General features: G+C 36.4%; 3 protein-coding genes across 6 annotated transcripts; 2 read left to right on the top strand and 1 right to left on the bottom strand.

The window, feature by feature from the left end:
- Nucleotides 1-636: 636 nt before the first annotated feature.
- LOC140801291 (lon protease homolog 2, peroxisomal) lies at nucleotides 637-14,470 on the top strand. Its single transcript, XM_073156321.1, has 17 exons — nucleotides 637-873; nucleotides 1,132-1,241; nucleotides 1,335-1,446; nucleotides 2,542-2,711; nucleotides 2,802-2,893; nucleotides 3,303-3,482; nucleotides 3,685-3,768; nucleotides 5,189-5,316; nucleotides 6,443-6,644; nucleotides 6,744-6,950; nucleotides 8,196-8,326; nucleotides 8,490-8,703; nucleotides 9,976-10,278; nucleotides 10,387-10,581; nucleotides 11,335-11,580; nucleotides 11,767-11,868; nucleotides 14,007-14,470. The coding sequence occupies exons 1-17, from the start codon at nucleotides 767-769 to the stop codon at nucleotides 14,088-14,090; spliced, it is 2,667 nt and encodes an 888-aa protein (XP_073012422.1). The 5' UTR covers nucleotides 637-766; the 3' UTR covers nucleotides 14,091-14,470.
- A 1,919-nt stretch (nucleotides 14,471-16,389) lies between these two features.
- LOC140800631 (cell division cycle 20.2, cofactor of APC complex-like) lies at nucleotides 16,390-19,609 on the top strand. The gene is made up of 8 exons (XM_073155392.1): nucleotides 16,390-16,559; nucleotides 16,661-16,774; nucleotides 16,866-17,045; nucleotides 17,884-18,153; nucleotides 18,314-18,416; nucleotides 18,524-18,840; nucleotides 18,955-19,104; nucleotides 19,228-19,609. The coding sequence occupies exons 1-8, from the start codon at nucleotides 16,488-16,490 to the stop codon at nucleotides 19,372-19,374; spliced, it is 1,353 nt and encodes a 450-aa protein (XP_073011493.1). The 5' UTR covers nucleotides 16,390-16,487; the 3' UTR covers nucleotides 19,375-19,609.
- Nucleotides 19,610-20,773: 1,164 nt separating this feature from the next.
- On the bottom strand, nucleotides 20,774-22,070 carry LOC140801500 (uncharacterized). 4 transcript variants are annotated; one of them, XM_073156667.1, is made up of 3 exons: nucleotides 21,915-22,070; nucleotides 21,702-21,830; nucleotides 20,774-21,587 (listed from the first exon to the last, which is right to left on the bottom strand). In XM_073156667.1, the coding sequence occupies exons 2-3, from the start codon at nucleotides 21,766-21,768 to the stop codon at nucleotides 20,998-21,000; spliced, it is 657 nt and encodes a 218-aa protein (XP_073012768.1). In that variant the 5' UTR covers nucleotides 21,769-21,830; nucleotides 21,915-22,070; the 3' UTR covers nucleotides 20,774-20,997. The 4 variants fall into 4 exon arrangements, with proteins under 4 accessions (XP_073012768.1, XP_073012766.1, XP_073012769.1 ...); XM_073156665.1 differs by having other exon boundaries at nucleotides 21,893-22,069; XM_073156668.1 differs by having other exon boundaries at nucleotides 21,918-22,066.
- Nucleotides 22,071-23,000: the final 930 nt, after the last annotated feature.

Genomic DNA, 23,000 nt, shown 5'->3' on the forward strand with positions numbered 1-23,000 from the left:
TACAAAATATGGGGTGTTTTCAATAATTTTTTTAAAAATTATAATTTAGAACTGCTAATCCGATAAGGACTTGATACAAATGTGAGAGCAATTTTAAGAAATACATATGTAACTCTTCAGTCCATGTTAGATATAATTTATATGAGTAACTTGCAACTCCATCTAAAACGTTTAGGATTAATCTAATCCGAGCCCAATTAAGATGGATATGAATCTCAAAAGAACAATATTTTCTTTACCGATAAACTTGACATCTCATATCTAATTATAAATTAGGCTGTCCCTTCACTCCTACGCAAAGTAAATTTTGCAGATAACACCTTACATTGAAGTGATTTTTTACAATTTGATCCCTACCTCCGTGTGGGAAAGTTCGGCCGCCCGCTCGCCACGGTCGACGTCTGGTGTGAACGGGGGATTTTGGGATCGCCTCCAAGGGTTTGCGTCAAGTCAAAACAGGACACGTGTAGAGCTACCAGTGTTGGTCCTCCGCCACATTCGCTAAGACACTACGTATCCCGAGTCCCGTCATCGGCGTGGCATCATCGCCTTATCCGCTAATCGGACGGCCGAAATCTGCGGACCCACCACTCCAGCAGGCAATGATTGCAAGAGTAGCCGCTCGAATTAATTTTTACGCCGTATTTTTAATCGAAGACTTGGCTACCGAGGTCTGGGCTTGACCTTTCGCTACGGTGCGATCACCTTCCGCTTCTATTAAATCCTCCTCCCACCGCCTTCCGCTAAATCCGACTTGGGACGAAGCATGGCGGAACCGGTCGAGCTCCCGAGTCGCCTCGCGATCCTCCCCTTCAGGAACAAGGTGCTCTTGCCCGGCGCCATCATCCGGATTCGCTGCACCTCCTCGAGCAGGTGAAACCCTAATTTATTTGAAGAATTTGGATGTAATTTTGCTTGATTTCTCGAATTTTTAATGGTTTTGAGTTGTATGTCACTTGAATTTGATGCCGGCCGCATGGTTTTATTCGGTTTGACGTTTATTTTGCAAAAACCCTTGTTTTAGTCACTGTTGTTGAGTTTGAGCTTCGGGTCAATGTAATCTATGTATTGATTGGCTTGTGGATAAATTTGAATGTTCTTTTAGTTAATTGTTAGATTATTTCTGTGCAGTGTGAAGCTGGTGGAGCAAGAACTGTGGCAGAGGGAGGAGAAGGGATTGATCGGTGTGCTTCCTGTCAGAGACTCGGAGGCTGCAGCTGTGGGTTCCTTGTTGTCTCCAGGTGATCTATAACGAGGCCCCTTTTGCCTTTTTTGTATTCGGAATTGGTGATCTGGAAAGATAAAAGTTTAGAGAACCTTTACATTTCTTGCAGGCATGGGAAGCGATTCTGGGGAAAGAGGTAATAAAGCACCCAATGATGCCTTAGGGGACTCCCAGAAGCAGGATACGAAGAACCAGCAGGAATTCATTCACTGGCACAACAGGTGCAATTTGTTAATGGTGCTTGTCTTATCTATTCTTGATGCAATCGCTGCAGTTTTTGGACCATTTTGGGTTTAAATTGGAAATAAAAACTTTGAATATTTATGTTGGTTGAAGGCATCCAATTTGTACTGCTAATCCTGGAGATACTACGACTCATAACGAAATTAGTAAGTTTGCAAAAAAAAAATTTCATTTTCAAAACCTTGATAAAAGAGGAATTTTTGGAACAAAAAGAGACGTATTTTGGTTTGAGAGATTCTGCGGCAAGGGATACATTGTCAATTGAGTTGATATAATTTTCATTCTCCTCTACTGTAGTTCTAAGATTTGGAGAGATCAGCTATGCTTGGCATTTCCAATAGAGTTTTTCTTGAGCAAACACCTAGGGATGAGATGCTGCCACACTACTTTTTCAGAAAATGTTTGTAAAATACTAAGATGTGTTCAGAAGCATAGCATTACTGATGGAGTATATCAAATGGTTTGATTAAGAAGATTAACAATCTAAGTTTTGCATGACCTACTTAAAGAAGCTATATACATGATAAGCAAACTGAATACAAGAAATTTTCTTGCTAGACAATAAGCAAAATTTGCTTTTTGGACAAAAAGCTTTAGTTGTTAGCCTGCAGATGCTCCTCTTCCTAGAAAGTTAGCAAGTTGCAGGAAAAATAAGAGGTGCCATCGAAGACCTCTTCTTGAATATTGAAGGAGCATTGAACTTTTAGCTCAACGGATTTCAGTTAGGTTCTACATGAGAAATAACTGCTTGAATAGTTCATCAGAACATGGTTACTATTCTTTGCGTAGTTATTGCAGAAAAGGGAAAGAAATTCAAAATTTCAGATACCAGCAGGATATGCAATGAGTGTTGTTTTATATTATCTTAGCTTTCCACCTGGAGGAAAATGTGTCAAGCGTTGGGGAAATTTGGTTAAACATGCCCTAGCTATGCAAATTTGCAATCCTGCTATATGGGAAAAACTTGGCTTTACTTTGCAACTGTAACAAGTAAAATATCCATGAGTTTTAGTTTCACATATGCCATTTCATTTTGACCATTTTTGGGTAATTGTAACCTCTTTTACTCTCAGGGGAGTTGCTGCTAGAGCTTTGCACCTCTCAAGAGGAGTGGAAAAACCAAGTGGGAGGGTTACATATATAGTTGTTCTTGAAGGCCTGTGTAGGTTTAGTGTTCAAGAACTGAGCTCAAGAGGAACATATCATGTCGCCCGTATTTCACGTCTTGATATGACAAAAGCTGGTAAGATTCCTTAAATATCTTACTTTCTCCGGTCACTTCTTCTGTAACAAATCAGTTTCTGATTTCTTCAACATTTTTGCTATTCACTAGAATTGGAGCAAGCAGAACAAGACCCAGATATTATTTCTCTCTCTCGCCAATTCAAAGCTACTGCCATGGAGCTTATTTCTGTTCTTGAGCAGGTAAAAGAGCTAGAATTCAAAGTAGTTTTAGCAGTATCATGTTGTTCTCCTCAAAATGTTTTAATGATGAATGCTTTCTCCTGCAATATAACACTGTAGAAGAACATGAGATATATGTGAGAAAAGATTCTACTGCAGGTAACATCTTTTATAACTTACTGAACCAAGGTGTTATACTACTTCCGTAAGCTCAAAATAGATTTAGACTTTTCTGGCTTCAATAAATAGCATCTCATTAGTTGATAATTGTCTTAGACTCCTTTGTAGTACTATTTTCTACCTTGTACATAGATGACTTATTTCCTGCTCCTTTTGCTTATGAATTTTGATTTCTTATTTCATTACAATATACAAAAAATGGCTTATAATGTCTTTACATGTGGTAATTACTTCTAATCTCTGGTTGCAGAAACAGAAAACTGTTGGTCGGACTAAGGTTCTCCTTGAGACAGTTCCCGTGCACAGGCTAGCTGATATATTTGTTGCTAGTTTTGAAATAAGCTTCGAGGAGCAGCTATCCATGTTAGATTCAGTTGACTTAAAAGTTAGGTTATCAAAGGCGACTGAACTTGTGGACAGACACTTGCAGGTCAAGATTCAATTAAATAACTATGTGTTTTTATTTGCTTAGATTCTTCATAATGATACCATTGCAATATTAAATTTGGATTGATGGATTGACCTTGTTCTTTCATCTAGATTATTTTGCATGAGAAAGCCATTTAACTGTTACTCTCTATTCATCTTATTGTAAATGCTATGAAATTGACACCTTTTTCTGCTGATGACAGTCCATTCGTGTAGCAGAGAAAATAACACAGAAGGTTGAGGGGCAGCTATCAAAATCACAGAAAGAATTTCTTTTGCGTCAGCAGGTTTGTTTTCCCATTGATGATACACCACTGTTGCATGTACTCTGAGCTGGATTATTGGTGCACAGTTCTTAGTTTCATGAAATTGTAGATATCTGCACTCATTGGTTCAACAGGTAGCCCATCACTGCATTATTAGCCAGAGCCCTATTCCTATGCTGCATCATGTGACAAAGTGATAAGATATACTTGTTAAGTGCACTGATCTTATGATTTATTAACAAGTGATGAGATGTAGTCATGTTGCGACTGTTGTATTCTTAACTTCATCTTCCACTTTTTTAAAAGAAAAAGAAACTTCATCGTCTGGGCTCAACTGCTATAATCATCCTATGCCTTCTTATGTTCATTTATTTAGGTGGTAGTTATTCAAAAGATTTACATTACTTCGGCATTCTTAATTTTGTTCAAACTTTACTGTAATATTTTATGAATCTTATGATTCTTATCATGGCTAACTTATGTGATCGGTTCTTCATTTGTAAATCTTAACACATTTTTTTAGGGCATTCATAACCCAAAACTGGCTAACTAAAAGCCACTCTTTCCATCTAATTCATATTCTTCATCCTTCTTCATTGTTTCGTTCCTAAATAAAATTTGCCAATATGACTTAAACAAATATGCTAGTATTCGATACTAATATTATTCACTTTCACCTTTGTGTCTTTGGCTGCAAGCTGAAGTACTTCTTCTTATTGGGTCTTCTCCAATTAATTCTGAGACATATCTCAGACCTACTCTTTGATATCAAAGAACAAAATTTGAGTATAATAGTACATATCATTATTTTCTTGTAAATGCTATCTCATGAATAAAAGGTAATTGGCCCAGCCCACTTTCTCCCAAAGATTGTACATATCATTGTTCTCCTTTTCATTTTTTTAATTTATTGCCCTTGTGTGAATCACATAGTTCTAGTTATTCTTGATGTTCTCTGGAAGTAAAATTCAATTTGCACTAATCTTGTCATCATGCCTTTTCTTTTGATATTTTTGATTTTTTATGTCACTAGGCATTACTAACTGAACAAGGCTCAAATTAACACCACACAAAAAGTGTAAAGAAGCACTTAATTGAAAGGAAGAGGGAAAATGACAGACTTTAAGGTGGAGATGAAAGGGAATGTTAGTTTGTGCTGCTAACAGATTAACTGATTAACTCAAATAAATACAGACATGATATAAACATAAGAAATCTATATCTCACTTTGTATGGTAGAAATTATTTTTTCGCCTTTTAAAATTGTATGATGCTTAGAAGTATATTCAGGAAAGATTGCTCTTCACTCTATACTCTATAGATCTCTGTTTGTTTCCAAGTTGCCCACAAATTGATATCAATGTCATGTAGATTATCATTATTCTCTATTAAGCAATAAATTTTGAGTACTATATATTTATATTATATGATAATTCTTTAGATGAGGGCAATCAAAGAGGAACTTGGTGATAATGATGATGATGAGGATGACATAGCTGCATTGGAAAGAAAGATGCAGAGTGCAGGGATGCCTCCTAATATTTGGAAGCATGCTCAAAGGGAATTGAGGTACTTCATTTCTTTTGTAAAATCATATATGATGAAATAAAGTGAAGTATACTATCATTATGGTAGCTGTTCAACATTTAAAAGCAGTATGGTAAATATAGTTGAAGCGTGACAGTATAGGAATGTTTTGTTTGCCTAATTTATAAGTAGAAATAATCTAGCTTGGATGAAAGATTATTCAATTACATGTGGTTATATACAAGGTTCCAAAACTCGATAACAAAATCTGGATAAGACGTTAGAAAAAATAATACGTATTGGCCGTATAGGCCACCACCCGTATCGGATTAAACTATTTTTCGTGCAGGATGCCCAATGACGAGTGTAGTGAAGGTTACCTTCCGACTTATCTTCAAGCTTTACCATTCAACTAGCAAGAGTTAGATGAGGAAAGACAAGAACCTCCGTGGAAATGAAAACTTCCATTCCTAATTGCCATGGTTCTGTAGCATCACATTTAGTTTTTGCAACTCCCGAAAGCGAATAGGAGAGGTGTAAGAATAAATAGAAGCATCGGGCCCTTAGCGGGAGAAGACTCAGTATTTTTAATTACCTAAAATTCTAAATATTATTTAGAATATAGGAAATTTTTTAAAAAAATTACAAAAAATAATAGAAAAATAATAAAATAAAAAGTAGTCACATATGAAGCCTAAAAACTAAAGAAAATACTTACTCAAAACTATAATGAATTTTAATTGAATTTGACAAATTTTTATATTCGTAAATTACTACTACAAAACTATAGTAAAGAGAGAGTTAAAAAATAAATTACCCTTCACTGATATTCTATAGCAGTAAAAAAGAATAGGAGTTAAAAAGTGGGTGAGAAAGATTGTAATAAGAAATGAAAAAAAGAACTCATCCAAATTCACCAAAGTGTGGACTAGTTGGAGGGGCTCACCGAATCGACCGTTGAATGAGCTCGATGAAGTGTGATAGTGGGAGGAGAGTGTGTGTTAGAGATTTATGGAAGGACTATCAATTGAACTGTGAAAAAACTCAAAAAGTTCTTTCTTTGACCATTGCTACTTTCTTTTGATATTTACATGTTAAGAATTCCAGAATAGATGCGTCATTTGATGATATACCTTGCTAGATAATAATATTGTAAGTTTCTCAACAGGCGGCTAAGGAAAATGCAACCTCAACAACCTGGATATAGTAGTTCTCGTGTATACCTGGAACTTCTTGCAGATCTTCCTTGGCAGAAGGTGACTGAAGAGGCTGAGCTCGATCTTCGAGCTGCCAAAGAGAGTCTTGACCGTGATCATTATGGATTGACCAAAGTGAAGCAACGGATTATCGAGTATTTGGCTGTTCGCAAGGTCAATTTTAAGTTTTAAACATGTTTTGGCATGTTTCTGTCTCTTCTCCACATATATCAGATCTACTAGTTTCACTGATATGGATCAACTGAACTGCAGCTTAAACCAGATGCCAGAGGGCCAATTCTTTGTTTTGTCGGCCCACCAGGTGTTGGGAAGACATCATTGGCATCATCAATAGCGACTGCTTTAAATAGGAAGTTCATTCGGATATCCCTTGGTGGTGTCAAGGATGAGGCTGATATCAGAGGCCATCGAAGGACTTATATTGGGAGCATGCCAGGACGTCTTATTGATGGATTGAAGGTCTATCCTGATAAATGGCTGCCATCGATGAGCTTTATTACAGTCTATTTTTGCTAATATATGATTTCTAGTAATGCCTTATTCTGGTCTTTCTTGCATCCTATATTGCTTGCTTAGGATAACTTATGTTGATTTAAATTTTATATGCCTTAACCAAGAGAATTCACTTTGTTATTGAGTGTCTTGTGCTTTGTTTTACTTTTGTTAATTATTCTTACCTCAAGCTTTCTAACACTTGACACTTCCATGATGGCATATTGCTTTACTGAACACTAATCCCATAAACCCCAGTATTCAATAGTTGTACTGGTCCAGTGGTGGCAACATTGCCTGCTACAGTATGTACCTTAAGTGGAACAATTTTCATAATAAACAATTGAATGATAAATTGAAGCATTCAGTTTTTTTTTAAGAAAGAATAAGCAAATAAAGCACATAGTGTCCACCTTTCTGCGAAGAGCATTCTTCTGATATCTGTTAATTTAAGTTGGTATTTCTTGGTAATTGTACATAACAAATCATTATCTTTTCTTCTTCTTACCATTCTTTACAGGTTTTCAAACTAAAATTTAGTCATAGGTTATCTTTAGAAGGTTCAAAACTTCTATCTGAAGCATCAAAATACCATGAACCTAAATTTCTGTATTTTCCTTTTCTTGTTTATTACTGGTTTGTCATTTTTAAGGTAGAGAAAGGTATGAAATTGTGAACTTATGTAAGTCGAAAAAGTAAAAGATAAATAAAAGGGCTTGCTGAATTGTAATGTACAGATTTCTGCTTTTGGTCGATTCAGTTGAAATCTGGTTTGTTCTTATTAAGGTAGAGAAAACTATGTAAGTGTGAAGTGTGAACTTATGCAAGTGGACAAAAAAATAAAATAAAAGTTGAATTTGTGATGCATATCAGTTCCTGGCACATGTCTGATATCCAATGTTATAACTAATAATGGTAGTTGGATAGAGAGAAAAAAAAATGGAAGGATTTCGTGCAATAAATATACTACTAATAGCGACAGTGCATAGCTTTTACAGTTCATCTTAAGTTTTTAACGTGCATTGCTGAAAACTTAACCTAATTCTTGAAATAAGATCACTCAACTTACTGTCTGATGCTGATACAAGCAATTAATTATTAAATCACCTTGAAATAGCAATATGAATGGAAATAATATTATTGATTAGTTTCACAATCATGCTGACCATATGTGAGATGTACAACTCACATCTGCCATATTTGCAAGTGCAGAGAGTGGCTGTTAGCAATCCAGTTATGCTTCTTGATGAAATAGACAAGACAGGTTCTGATGTTCGTGGCGATCCAGCATCAGCACTATTGGAAGTTCTCGACCCAGAGCAAAACAAAACATTCAATGATCAGTATCCATTTTCTTACATGAATATCTCATCTTCGTGCTTCATGCTGATCCTTTTCCTCAGTGCAATGAGAAAGCTTGGTTCTCATTTGGAAATGTTCTTTTATTATATGTATCCTTATCAAGTTTCAGGCCCCGAATAAGTTCCTTAACTTGCAATTTACCAGCTATCTGAATGTTCCATTTGACTTGTCAAAGGTGACCTTTATTGCGACTGCAAATAGGGTGCAACCTATTCCTCCACCACTTTTAGATCGAATGGAAGTCATCGAACTTCCTGGCTATACACCAGAAGAGAAGCTGAAAATAGCTATGAAGCATCTCATACCAAGAGTCCTAGATCAGCATGGCTTGAGTTCTGAATTTCTTCAGATTCCTGAGGTATGTTCAGAATACTTCTCCTGTTGTAGTTATACTTTTCTTATAGTTTTCCATTCTTGCGATCTTCAAAAGTATCCATATCCAGGTGGTATGCAAAGTTTATTAGTCCAGGCTCTTACTGAGATTTCTAATTCAAAATACACATGTAAGGAAAAAAAGATGGGGATTTCCAATTAAGAGAGGTGGCTCTTTTATTTTTGTAATCGGAGTCTCCAAAGTTCATCTCTAGGAAAGGTGCAACTTTTAGTCTTAGGTCTCGATGATGTTGTCCCTCTTAAAATTAGTAGCCTAAGCGGCCAATATTTTCAGGATACCTAACTAGGCGGTGTGCTAGAATCTCAGCTGCACCTGCTCATGCATATTGTCCTATTCCAGTGACTTATGTTTATCTGGTATGGCTTTAAGGGGCTGTCCGGATCGTGAATAAGAACTGGGTTGAGGTTCATTAGGTTCCAAATATTCAATCCCAGCAAGCAGCTTCACTTCTTGTACCTGCCCTTACTCTCTGTCAAGGAGCTTATATAATAGTTAAATTAGTCATCTTGTTAATTTCTACTGCTACTTTGTCCAGTTGGCTGAGAATGTAAACATGCTGATTCCCATCTTCATTCCTTTGAGATCCAAAAACCTTCACCTTATGAATTTACAAGAAGACAACAAATTCCTTGTTCCTTCGAATTTTTCATGACTCAGATGATACCTGGAGTCTTTGATTCTCAGTTCTCGGCTCATTTTGTGAACTCGGTCATGTCCATTATTATAATGTTAGAAGTTTGGGGAACTGCCATATACTGTGATGAGCATTTGGTGACTTCTACTGCTTTACCATGTTATTGCTTCCCTTGAATAATAAATATTTGTTAATTATTCTGCAAACATTTCAATTCGTATGAATACCAATTAGTTGGATGAATTGAAGTATTTCCTTTTCTATGTTCTTTTGCATGTCTAGTAGAACTTTGTAGTGTTGCTCTTTGGTTGCATGAAGCTAAACTGTAACAAACTAATAACTGTGGTAGATAACTCCACTTAACAGTTGTCCTTGTGAATATTAAGGTGATGCCCACTTTTTCTTTATTTTCTTTGCTAAGGTTTCCAATACCATTCTGGGGGGTTTTTTGTCATGTCAATAGCTGACCGTGGATTCCTGGGTACCTAGCTTACAATGCTTATATATTTGCGTACTGCTCTCTTCTTTACTTAATAAGTTATAACCACATATATTTCAGTTAAATATTTACCAGTAATATGATTCACTATGCTATTATATAGGCTATGGTGAAACTTATAATCCAGAGATACACTCGAGAAGCTGGTGTGCGTAACCTTGAGAGAAACTTGGCTTCACTCGCCCGTTCAGCTGCTGTCAAGGTAGCAGCAGAGCAAGAGAGCACAGTCCAAATTGGAAAAGATGTACAACCAATGACTTCTCTACTTGACACCAGACTTGCTGATGGTGCGGAAGTTGAGATGGAAGTTATTCCTATGGATGTCAATGGCCAGGAGATATCAAATACTTTTGCAAATTCCTCAGTTCTTGTCGTTGATGAGGCTATGCTTGAAAAAGTTCTCGGGGTACTCATTAGTCACTTTTTCTAGTCCACTTTTATTACTGTTTCCAGAATGTTCAATTCCACTTGGTCAAACAAATTTTACTCATATATGACTGAACATGATTTGCAGCCTCCCAGGTTTGATGACAAAGAAACTGCTGAACGTGTAGCATCACCTGGAGTATCTGTTGGACTTGTCTGGACGACCTTTGGTGGGGAGGTTCAATTTGTTGAAGCCACAACAATGGTGGGGAAGGGCGACTTGCATCTGACTGGACAACTTGGTGATGTTATCAAAGAATCAGCGCAAATAGCTCTGACATGGGTATGTATTGTCACTTGATACATTTCATAGTGCATGCCTACATTCAATTCTTTTCTAATGGGTCATATATTTTTCCCTCAAAATATGGGTCTCCATTCACTTGGCTACCTGTCTCCAGTTAATACTACTTCCTGGCACCCTTACTGCAAGATATATATGACAAAATATCAGTTGTACTTCCACATGGAGTATATATAAACCGTATTTGATTTTCTTGGTTTTTTAAGAATTAAACATATCGTGTAGCCATATACAACAACTTTAAGGGAGTTTCTTTCTTCTTCCTTTTTTTTGGAACAAAGGTCTGAGGGCTCAGTTTCACCTTAAATGGAGCTTATACCAGTTACAAGTGCAATGGCATGGTTAGCTTGAACCCTTTTAGAATTTGGTTAAAATAGCATCCTGGAGGCGCAAGGTAAACCTTTAGTAGGCACCAGCCTCATGCTTTAATTTGTAATTTATCTTCCTTCAGTTACCCTGTTTCAACCTAGCTCCATGACTATGAGGTATTTATTGATGTGCCCTTGCATCTATTTCCTGGTTTACCAGAACCTAGCTGCATAATAGTGAGAAATTTCTAGGTATGTTGTTGCTCCTATTTTAAGTCCACCTAGCCATAAAATACTTATTTTGGTATTTCAGGTTCCTGCATACATGTCAGAATTTGACAAGTCTTAAACTTTGGACATTAGAAGAGATATGTATCAGATATTCATTCTAGTTTTTCTGGCTTGACACTCTTAATCCTGTTAGGTGAGGGCAAGAGCAGCAGACCTGAATCTGTCAGCTGCTTCTGATGTAAATTTGTTGGAGAGTCGTGACATTCATATACATTTTCCTGCTGGTGCTGTGCCAAAGGATGGACCATCAGCAGGAGTAACTTTGGTAACATCACTGGTATCACTCTTCAGTAGAAGAAAAGTTAGACCGGATACTGCAATGACTGGAGAGATGACTCTGAGAGGCCTCGTATTACCAGTTGGTGGCATCAAGGATAAGGTAGGGGGTAGACATCTTGCTTTACAATTTTTTGTTTTCTTGTTGTGAAGTGTCTTGCTTAAAAGTGAGCGAATGTTCGCATTTTCGTTGGGACTTTGATAGCGTTCATTATTATTCCATTTCAGATGACATTTTTGCAATAGAGGAATCTTCTAACCTCTAAATTCTGCTTGTTCATATGTTAAGGTATTGGCAGCTCATCGTTATGGCATCAAGAGAGTAATCTTGCCTGAAAGGAACTTGAAGGACCTAGCTGAAGTCCCATCAGCTATTCTTGCTGGCATGGAGGTAAGTATAAATGGTAATTAGCTTTCATTACAGAAGTTGTACTGTCTTGGCATAGCCTTTACATTATTGAGTGAATGAATTAACTTGGAGAAGTGAATATGAGGAACTGGAAGTACTGGAGATGCTATGCCAGGCTACTAGTCTGATGTTCCTAAAGTTACTGATTGACCACTAAAGACTTAAAGCTGATATTCAAAATAAAGGAAAGGTTATTAGATAAAGAAAGAAAAGATGGCACCATGTTAGTGGCTCCTAAATAAATATAACATGAAAGGTGTCTAGATCTATTTCTGATATACTTTGCCTTGTAGGAAATATGAGAAAGAAATTTGTTTATTGTCTCACCGTTATTAGAAAGATAATTGAACTTTATGGACTTGTAGTCTCAATATCTTGTGGATAAAGAGTACTCCGTTTATATTGATTGTCTTTCTTGATCTAGTTATCTTTTTTCTCTAAACAATCAAGTGAAGATAAGGTGGTACTGGGCCTGTACACAGCTTCACAAGCTGGCTGGTCAATACTCTTAAAAGTTAAAATCTGGTAGAAGCAAAGAACTACTCTTGAGTCTATTTTAAGTTTCATGTTGACAGGAAAAAGTTCATGTGATTCGACTGGTAATTTGCAAGTTGCATCTTTTCTTTAGGATATTATTTGATATGGTAATCGGCACAGTTGATGGTAATAGAAAAGCCTGTCATAAAGTTGGTTATAAGACAGTGATGCATGAAGATATATGGTTCTTCGTGCTTTATTAAGAGTGATATTTTCTATGTTAAGAAATCTGTTCATACCTTCAACATTGACACAACTGCAAATGTCTGTCCATTGTGTACTCAAGTCTAGGCATGGCTCTTGATCATGTGCATGAATAGCATCCCCTGTGTTGACCATGTTGTGAGTTTTGCATCTTTATAGGATGAAGCAATTTCTCTTTGATAAACTTATCTGTAGAATGATTATAAGGTTTAGATCTTTGTAATGATTGGTTTTAGGGTGGTTGGAAGCTGGCATGTGTTAATGATTTTTTTTCCATGGTTTGAAGTATCGTCTAATGATGACTGGAAACCACGGTCAAAACTAGGAATACTTTCAGTCAGGTTTCAGTGGTATTGCCCAGTACTAGGCCATATCGGCCATTTTGACTAATGAGACTTGCATATTGGCTGATATGGTTGAAATCAAGATCTGAATATGAGTGTCGGTCATCAAGAAAGAAAAAAAAAAGATACATATCGATGGTTTCAGTTTCAAACTACCTTTAATTACTTGAATTGTGAACAATGATATAAAACATAGAAAAATCCTAAAAGTTTAGAAATTGACAAAGATAAGAAAATTTAGGTTATTCATATGACGCAATAACATCATAATACGAAGAACAAAAATACGAAGATCAATATCGAATTTCTGATGGATTTAGTAAATACTTGTGCTGTGTTGTCTCACCTTGAAATATAAGGTGGCAGGAAGCTACTTGCAGATGAGACTAACGACCACTTTTGCAACCCAATAGAAAAGGTCAAAAAGGCTGGAGTGAAGAAAGGGAAAGAAAATAGCAACAAAAGGAGGGAGGGATGGAGGGAGCAACAGTGAGAGAATGTGGTGCTCGAGACATTAGGACATTAATAATTAATGTCCTGAGTTGGATTTAGGTAAGATCCAACTTATGATGTGATCTCACATTTAGTTCACATCAAGGAAAAGCTAAAATGTTATGTTTACGGCCGATGTGAGATGAGCGATACGATATTGGGTTGATACTCAGACCAAATCTAAGAAAAAACTGGTGCCGTAATCAAGTAAAACTGATTTGGGTCTCAGTATCGGCCTATATTTTGAACCATGCATACAACTAATGCGGGTGCTGTGAAGATTACTTCAATTGAACCTTGAAATGTGAAACCTTCGTAAGAAACCAAAAATATTCAACTCAAATTTATCTGCAACTCTTCTTTATAGAAATAGAAACCGTTGAAGCAAATAGATGATGTTTTTTCTTTTCTTTTCTTATTTTTTCTGAAGAAGACAAATAGATGATACTTTTGCTCCTGAGAAATGATTTATATTCTTGTACTTGGTCACTTATACATTTTTGCAGCTGGGTTCTAATTTCCCTGTTGTTGCTTACTTAACAGATACTGCTTGTAAAGCGTATCGAGGATGTACTTGAGCAAGCTTTTGAAGGTGGATGCCCCTGGAGGCAGCGTGCCAAGTTGTAGCATTTCTTGATTTGCCTAATTATGGATTATATCATGTCGTAAATGCTGATCTCAACCAGCGTTCAATATCCCGATTAACAACCTGGTGGACAAGATGAATCATCGTCGGATGGTACCAACCAAGCCATGGCATGCCGTTCCATTAGGAGCCTGGGAAAAATCTATCTAATCCTCAATATATTATAATCTCCTAAGAGCATTAGCCAGTGCCTCTGCCACTATGTATACCTACTTTCATCAGTGTATGTAAGTTAAAAATGATTCTCAATGTCTATATTGTGAACAGGAAGTAGCGGCTTCCAGTTCTATTTTCAGTTGAAAATTACTCTCCTGTTCTTATCATATTATACTTGAATGAATTACCTGTGTCTATTAAGTTATTTGTGCAGTAATCCCAAGGAATACCATTTAGCCTATAGTAATTATCCGTTTGTATCAGTTGAATATTTTTCCAATTTATTGCCAATCAAATTTAATTAAATATGCAAAGAATTAAAAGATGACAAGCCACCACATTCTTCAGTAGAATTTAGCCATAGATGGCAATGTGAAACACCAATAGAAAATTTTGCAAGATATACCATCTCCACTATCTCCTATAACTGAATTATGATATGTGAATGAAATGTGCCATTTCACATTTCGCCCCCCTCTACTATCTAAAATTTAGTAATTTGGTCCATGAGAGATTTTTGACATACATCAGATTACACCATCTGAGTAGGATATTCCACTTTTAGATAGTCCAGGGGAGAGCGTTGTACATTTTTATTTAGGATTATAATATTGTCTGGACATATTATGAGGCGGTGAAAATATTAAGCTATTGCCAATTTTTACGTAATCCTTTCAACTTTCCTCTTTTAATTTTACGTTAAAAGAATATCACGGTGACTACACATTTATATTTCAGTAATATTATTTGAAAAATATTTATATAAAATAGGGTGTTAATTAAATATTTTACCAAAACTAAGAACATTTACATTTAGAATCCTATATTTCTACAATATTATTTAAACCGAAAATTTATATAAGTATGGGGTGTTAAATGAAAATTTCAACCAATTAAATTTAACACCCTGTATTCAGTAATATCATTTGAAAAATAATTTTACATAAATATAGGGTGTTAATTAAAAAATTTACCAAAACTAAAGACATTTATATTTAGAACCCTATATTTCTACAATATCATTTGAACCAAAAATTCACATAATGTGGGTGTTAAATGAAAATTTTACCAATTATAAAGACATTTATGTTTAGCACCCTGTATTTCAATAATATTATTTAAATAATATAGTTACATAAATATAGGGTGATAAATAAAACTTTTGCCAGAAACTAAAGACATTTACATTTAAAACCCTAAATTTCTATAATAATATTGAACTAAAAATTCATATAAATATGGGGTGTTAAATGAAATCTTTACCAAATCTATAGACATTTATATTCAGCACCTTATCTTTCTGCAATAGTAGTAATCATAAATTTACAATAATGTGGGTATTATATATAAAATTGCCAAAAAAGAAAATTAAAAGACATTTATGTTTAGCACCCTATATTTCTGTGATATTATTGGAAGCGAAATTTCACATAAATATGGGGTATTAAATGAAAACTTCATCAAATCTAAAGACATTTATATTTAGAACCTGTTATTCTGATTTTCGTACATTTATTTTGATGTGTCGAACTTTCTTTTACATTGTTGATTGCCTTACATTCTATGACATACATGCATGGAATGAATATGGAGTAAAATCAACATAACAAGCCTTACCAAATCTTCTACAGTTAGCTCATTAGACGTATTTTTGTCAGAATCTTTAAAAAAAATGGTGTAGTAATTGAGAAAACTATTAAAATACAAAACAAATTATGAAACAGTAGAAAACAGAAGAAAAGTTAGAGCCAACCGATTAATTTTAAGTGCTCTGGCGATCTTTTTACTGTTATCTTAAGAGGAAAAAAGAGGAAAAAAAATTTAGAGCAAGAAAAAGTAAATAATATGTCTTATTATAAAAATAGGCAATAAGTCAGGGGTCTGGGTGTAATAATTGCCAATTCTTGATTACTAAACGTGGTCGGAAATGAATCCGACATCGGTTCGTTTACCGTGGAGGGAGGGAAAGAAAGGGAGGGAAGCGAAAGTCGACCAACTCGATCTATTTTGAATCCAATGCGGCCGTTGAGATACCCAACTATAAACCCCGCCCTCCTCCTCTTTTCCTTCTCTTCTCCAATCTCAGAAGACCTAATCCCTCCCAAGAATCCCCTCTTCTTCTTCCCCCACAAGATCCGGGCCTTACCAAGACCGTGATCTTAACAATTCTCTCCTTCAACTGCCGGTCGATTCCCCTCGATCGGTTTCGTACGTGCCACGAGATGAACTCGCCATTGATGAGGCTTCGAGAGCACGAGTGGTACTCCCCGACCTCGGCCAAGTTCGACTGCCCGGTGAGCCAAGATCGGATCTTTCCTCCTCCCTCGTCCTCTTCCAGAAACGTTTTTGAGACCCTTCTCTTACCATCTTCTTGAATTGGTTCCTGGCTTCCCAGGGGGATCGGTTCATACCCACGAGAAGCCTCATGGATCTCGACTTCGCCCGCTCTGCTCTGTCCGAGAGGAGACTCAAGAAACAACCAGAGGATCCGGTGGTATCAACTTTTAAGGTGTTCGATCTTCTTCCACTTTGGTTTTCTGCATAACCTTCGCTATGGCTGTTCTTTCTTAATTGGGTTTTCGTTCTTTCACCTTGTTCAGCAGGAGTATAGGAGGCGGATAGAGGAGAATTTGACTCTGGATTCGGAAGGGAAGCCAATCAAGATGTTGCCTTTTAAGAGCACAAGTGGTTGCAGGAGGAGCATGCTGCTTGTGGATGAGATGATGCAGGAGGGACGAGGGAAAACTACAACCACCACGCCAATTCGCCGTATTCCAAATGTAAGTAGCACACTTTCACTTATCAGTAAGAATAAAGAAGAATAAAAATTGGATTCTTTAAGTGAATTCGGGTTTACACACACACACACACACACACACACACACATATATATATCGAATATGAAATGGTGTTGATTTCACTTGAGCATTAACCAGATCTCTTTGCATATTACCAAAAAACTCATCTTTTTGGATATATTCCCAAATATACTCTCTCTGTTTTTCAGATACATTTGCGAACAACACCTCTCCTTTCCCATCTTTGCATTGGAAAACCATATGAAGGACTTTAATAAAAAAAAGAAATATATTGAGGATATTCTTGTATGACGGGATAGTTTTTCAGAAATAGATTTGTAAATTTGGCAAAAGAGGAGGTTGTCAGGACTAAGACTAAAGTGTCGCTGGTGATATGAGTAAATCTTTAGTGTGCTAAAAACTTTATACTTGGTACACATTTGAGTTGGCAGAATAGTTTCTTTTCGTGACTCAATAAATAGTTTTTGCATATGCTATGCCATGGAGCATAAACAACTCCACAGAAGTCATCTGACAGATTGTCTGTCATGAGTTAAGTGTCTTTTAATTCTCTAGGTTCTCATGTGCTAGTGGCTGAGGCCATAACCTGGTGAGTCTGAAGGTACATAAGTACTACAAGAGTTTGTAATGAGCAATTGTTTATGTAGCAAAATTATTTGGATGTGAATATTTTTATATACTTGCATCAAAGATTTCAGACATCTAAAAGTTTTGAGTGAATCTAAATTGAAATATTTCATAATTCCTTTTCTCATAAGTAATTTACTGTTTATTTTTTCTTTTCTGAACTTTAAACCAGTCTGCAGATTTGGTACTGGATGGGCCAAAACTGATTGATGACTACTATCTGAACCTAATTGATTGGGGAAAAGAAAATATTCTGGCTGTTGCACTAGGCGATTCATTGTACTTGAGGAAAGCTGAGACCGGTGAGGTGCAATTGCTGCTAACGGCAGAGAATGACAGTGACTTACCCACCAGTGTTGCCTGGTCTGGTGATGGGAAGACACTGGCTGTCGGATTTGCAACATCTCGAATTCAACTCTGGGATGCTATGTCCTTGCAGTTGGTATGATACATTTTTCCTATCCTTATCAGCTTTCCTAGTTGTAGTAAGGAATTAACTTTTTCATAAAAATTGCAACTAGCCTCTTTGCAATATGGATTCATTGTAATTTAATTGTAAATATTACTATCTTCAGCTCTGAGTTCCTTGGCATTTGCAACAGGTGAGAACTTTTGAAGGGCATTCATCCAGAGTTGGAAGCCTTTCTTGGAATCATCACATTTTGACCTCAGGGAGCCTTGATGCCTCGATCATCAACCATGACGGTATATTGATTCATCTTGTTTCATCTAGTTTATCTTCTACGTTTTTAAGGAAGTGAGGAAAAAAATTTCCAGATGAGTTCTTTTTCTTACTAAAATCCATTCTGTAGTGAGATTGGCTGCTGGGACTGCATCACGTCTTCACGCACATTCTCAAGAAGTTTGTGGCCTGAAATGGTCTGAAGGAGGGGAGAAACTGGCCAGTGGTGGCAATGACAACATTGTACATGTGTGGGATTCCTCAACCATGAGATCCTCAAGGTACCTTCACAGGTTTAGTGACCACTCTGCAGCAGTAAGGGCCCTTGCTTGGTGTCCGTTTCAATCAAATAGGCTGGCCACTGGTGGGGGAACTACTGATCGTTGCATTAAGATATGGAATATCCAGATCGGCAAGTGTACCAAAAGTATAGACACTGGTGCTCAGGTAAATTTCATTTCCTTCACTGCATATACTTTTTTTTTTAACTATTATAACATTATCCTTTGTGGAACCATTCCAGTAGTAATCTAATCTAAGTTGTTTGATGTTATTAAACAGGTCTGTGCACTAGAATGGAACAGGTACCAGAAAGAAATTTTGAGTGCTCATGGTTACAGCCAAAATCAGCTAACTTTGTGGTCATACCCTTCAATGTCAAAAATTGCTGATTTAACAGGCCATACAGGCAGAGTTCTACACCTTTGCCAGGTATGGAAGCGATATGAACACTCTCTTACAAAGTGGCATTATAAAAAACTCTTCTGTTGTTTTTGATGAACTGCACTACTTGTTCTCTTCAATATTGATAGTTAAATTCATCCCTTAATGCAGAGCCCAGATGGTTCGACAGTAGTGTCAGCTGCAGCAGATGAAACGATTCGCTTCTGGAAGGTATTTGAACCACCTCCTGCTTCCTCAAAGATGGTTGATCATGATGGAGATAGCATCCTGTCTTTGAAGAGAATGCACATAAGGTGACAGAGACCATTACTGGAGCACACAAATTTTGTAAGTTCTATTATAAAGTGAAAAGTGTACCGAGTACCAATTACTCCTTGCATATAAAAGGCTTTTGTTTTCTAGTTACCTCGCCAAGAGTAAATGTTTTATTTCGAATCTTCTGTAAATGATTCTTCATTCACAATAAACTTTCAGAATATAAAGTTGTACATAAACTGTGTGACTACTTTTCCCCTGAGTGGGTCACATTTGATAAAGCCAAATTACAGTTGTATCTCCAAAACTATTTTCATCTTGCATTGTTATTATTTGTCACTTTGATTCCACAATAAGAAGAATTATTGTTGAGTATATTGGTAGATAAATCATAAATCCACTGTTAATAATGAGATGTTAGAAAATGCAATATGTAGAATTCTCTTCACGTTTTGTTTCATTAAAGAAAGATTTAATACATCTTTCAGAATTGCAATTTGCAAATATGGTCTTTGTTTCTGTGTCATATTGACCAACCATTTCCTCTGCTAAGCACATCCCACCTGAAGATCTCTTTAAGCAGTTTGATGAAACGAAGTTCGTACCAGATGGTTTATAAATGACTAAATATCGCACGTTAGGGAGCTATAGGCTGCAATACTAGATCAGCAGCATCAGATCGATCAAAATTTCTGCCAGCAATACTTCTGACGAGCAAGAGACAGTGAGGACAAACACCAGGTAAGATGAGAAATTTTGATAGATCAATGGTGAAGACTAATGCAGAAGAGAGGTTTCACCTTGCTTCCTGTGCTGACAATTTTCGTTTCCAGGTATGCAAGGGCACTAATATGTTACTTACAGTCATATATTTTAGAGAGACTCTCGTCACAGATTTTTAAGTTTATGAGTTAACTCTTCATGGAATTATGAAATTTTGTACAAGATATAGTTTCTTTTCTGAAGGGTGAACATTATATTTTAATTTCATTTTCAGAGATTGGATTTACTTCACAACATCTTAGCTAGCTCTCTTAGTAGAAAGATAATAAAGGAACCCTTTATAAGAGAGGATAGATTACCTGATTTCATTGTAAGCTACCTTAGAAGGTATTCATATCAAGGATTTAAGGGTCATACTTGAGCTTATTAAAACTTATTCTAGTAATATTGCATTATAGAAGGATCTCTTTTATTACTCATCTAATCCCTGGACCAGGGGAAATTAACAGACCAATCTGCCAGGGGAAGTGCTGAAAACAGATGTGAAAAATTACATAATTCACTTTGCATGGCTTAGTTGAAGTTGTTTTCAATTTGGAAATATTTCTTTAGTTCACCAGAATGCTTTCCTAGTTGACTGGAAAGATGAAGTAACAGACCACAATTACTCGATGCATATAGACTATAGATTATTCTATATCAAGTGAAAAGAACAAGCTATCAAAACAAATGTATAGATAATACTGACTAATGCGTCACACACAATAGAATTGTCAAAAGATAGGAAGTGATCCATATTCAGCTAAATTTCTCACTAACTCCTGGAAAAAAAAAACTAAAACTCATCATCACAACAAGGAGAGCATTACCCAAAAAATGGCCTTAATTATATTCAAGTAAAGCCAACTCTGCCCTAACTTTTGCAACTTCTGTCTCTTTCTCTTAACACCTTATCACACCAATGATAAAAGAAAGTAACATTAAACAAATGATGGGTAGAAATCCTTGAATCAAGAAGAGCTTCTGTCCTGCACTGCATGGCAGATCTGTTCCACTGAAGCAACCAGTTCTCTGAGTGATGCCTCTTCCACCTTCCAGCACAAAAGTGGAGTTAGATCTCCCACTGCTAAATAATACACACCAAAAGAATGCCCCATGATGTGCTCTATTGAACCCAACTCCAACTTCAGTATGTTCTTTGCTATGCATAAGAGACAGTCTGCTCTTGTCTGAGAGAAGAACAACAGAGAAGGCTTGCTCTGGATTAAGATAATTCCACTGGCATCCAACAAGATGACCAGATACTATATCAACAGTTGGTAACTCCACCCCACAGTTTGCAGCATAAACCTCTGTAATATCAATTTCTGGAGGATGACAGCTTATTGTGTTGTTACTGCTGCAATTTCCCATACACTCAGATATATATTGCAGGGCCATGCAGCCAAGTCCTGGACTGTCGTATAGTTTTGGTAGCTTGCTTGCTGTTCGATTCTTGTTTATTAAATCAATAATTTCATTAGCAGGATTTCCTGAAAGAGAAGGTAGCATAGGAAAAGAAAATGTTTTTAAGGTCAACTGAAAAGAAAAAGGGGGGGGGGGGGAGTAAATGTAGCTAAAGACTACCAAGAAGAACAAGAAGCTACCATGGTTGTGGTTTTTAGCTGAGACAACCAGTGCGGGAATCAAGAGACAGATGATGAGCTTCCACATTGATATTAGCAGCTTCCGACTTCAACTCCACAGCTCTCAGTTCTATGCATATCAATAGTACTCTGCAGAGAGAGACAGAGTGAGAGATAGAGAGAGAGAGAGAGAGAGAGATTAGTTGTAGAACCTTAGCAATGGAGTAGCTGTACAACGGCAGTGATGAGAAATGAGTACAGGCTCAGCTGGAGTTTGGTGAGCAAAGGGAAAGGATTGCCCTTGCTCTTTCTTTCTCTTTTTCCCGGGAACTGAGGACAAGTGGAGTGGTGCTACTGGGGAGACAGCTTACACTGGGAAATGGAAAGGATAGGGAGCCCAAGGACGACACATGATAAAAGAACACTAGTGGTGGGACCCATCTGCTGTTTGAATGCTCGATGCTAAGTATCTGTTTTCCATTCTCCTTTGAGCATTGTTTTCTGGCTAAATGAATACAATTGTAGGGCTACATATCTGTTGTATAATTTGCTTTTGTTTTTTGTTTTTTGTTTTTGTTTTTTTGGTTGTTGTTGAAGTTTTGATATATTAGAGCTGCTTAAACTTTAGGGTCAACTGATTATTAGATATGCTTCTCAGTTTAAGCCTCTCGTTATAGTTACTCATTTTCTAAACTAGGAGAGGGTTTTTTATATAAGTTTAGAAAAAAATTAGGTGTTTAATTATAAACATAAAAAGTGATGTTATTATCACTTTTGATTGGACATAAAAATTGTAATTGTACTTTGTTTATAAATATAAGATAAGGAGAGGAGATAGAAGAATAGATTTAAGTAAGTTGCTCCTAAACTCATTTAATCGTAATCTAATAATTGATGTTCATTAAACTAGACCTATTTGAGATATTCGTGATTTTTTATTTTCTTAACATTTCTCTTTCGTTCTGAATATTGAGATATTTTGACAAGCAAGTAGATTTTAACTTAAATGCGTATAAATTTTATTTAATAATGAGATAGGTTTGTCAAGATCTGAACTCCTGCTCTGCTAATAATATATTAAACTCATTAGTTACTCTTGAAACTTAAAACTTAAGTTGTATAATTTCTTTGTTGGCGAGCAAATAATTGATGTGAAAGAAAGATGCCCTCTGCTTTCGGCTGGGTATTTATAGGGAGGACCAGTACATTGTTTGAGAGAGAGAGAGAGAGAGAGAGAGAGAGAGAGAGAGAGAGAGTATTTAATATGGCAAGAAATGATGCCAGACAATAATGCTTGTAGGGCATTATTGCCGGTCTCAA

Source organism: Typha latifolia, chromosome 14 (genome assembly GCF_019914945.1).
Source record: "Typha latifolia isolate L0001 chromosome 14, TyphaL0001v2, whole genome shotgun sequence".
NCBI lineage: Eukaryota > Viridiplantae > Streptophyta > Magnoliopsida > Poales > Typhaceae > Typha > Typha latifolia.

Bases quoted from the DNA above. Each gene is read 5' to 3' on its own strand.
- LOC140801291 (XM_073156321.1), top strand. From the start codon at position 767: ATGGCGGAACCGGTCGAGCTCCCGAGTCGCCTCGCGATCCTCCCCTTC. The intron at 8,327-8,489 runs GTATCCATTTTC...GCAATTTACCAG, and splicing joins AACAAAACATTCAATGATCA to CTATCTGAATGTTCCATTTG. The intron at 10,279-10,386 runs GTACTCATTAGT...CATGATTTGCAG, and splicing joins TGCTTGAAAAAGTTCTCGGG to CCTCCCAGGTTTGATGACAA.
- LOC140800631 (XM_073155392.1), top strand. From the start codon at position 16,488: ATGAACTCGCCATTGATGAGGCTTCGAGAGCACGAGTGGTACTCCCCG. The intron at 18,417-18,523 runs GTATATTGATTC...TCCATTCTGTAG, and splicing joins CTCGATCATCAACCATGACG to TGAGATTGGCTGCTGGGACT. The intron at 19,105-19,227 runs GTATGGAAGCGA...CCCTTAATGCAG, and splicing joins GAGTTCTACACCTTTGCCAG to AGCCCAGATGGTTCGACAGT.
- LOC140801500 (XM_073156667.1), bottom strand. From the start codon at position 21,768: ATGTGGAAGCTCATCATCTGTCTCTTGATTCCCGCACTGGTTGTCTCA. The intron at 21,588-21,701 runs GTAGCTTCTTGT...CTTCTCTTTCAG, and splicing joins AGCTAAAAACCACAACCATG to GAAATCCTGCTAATGAAATT.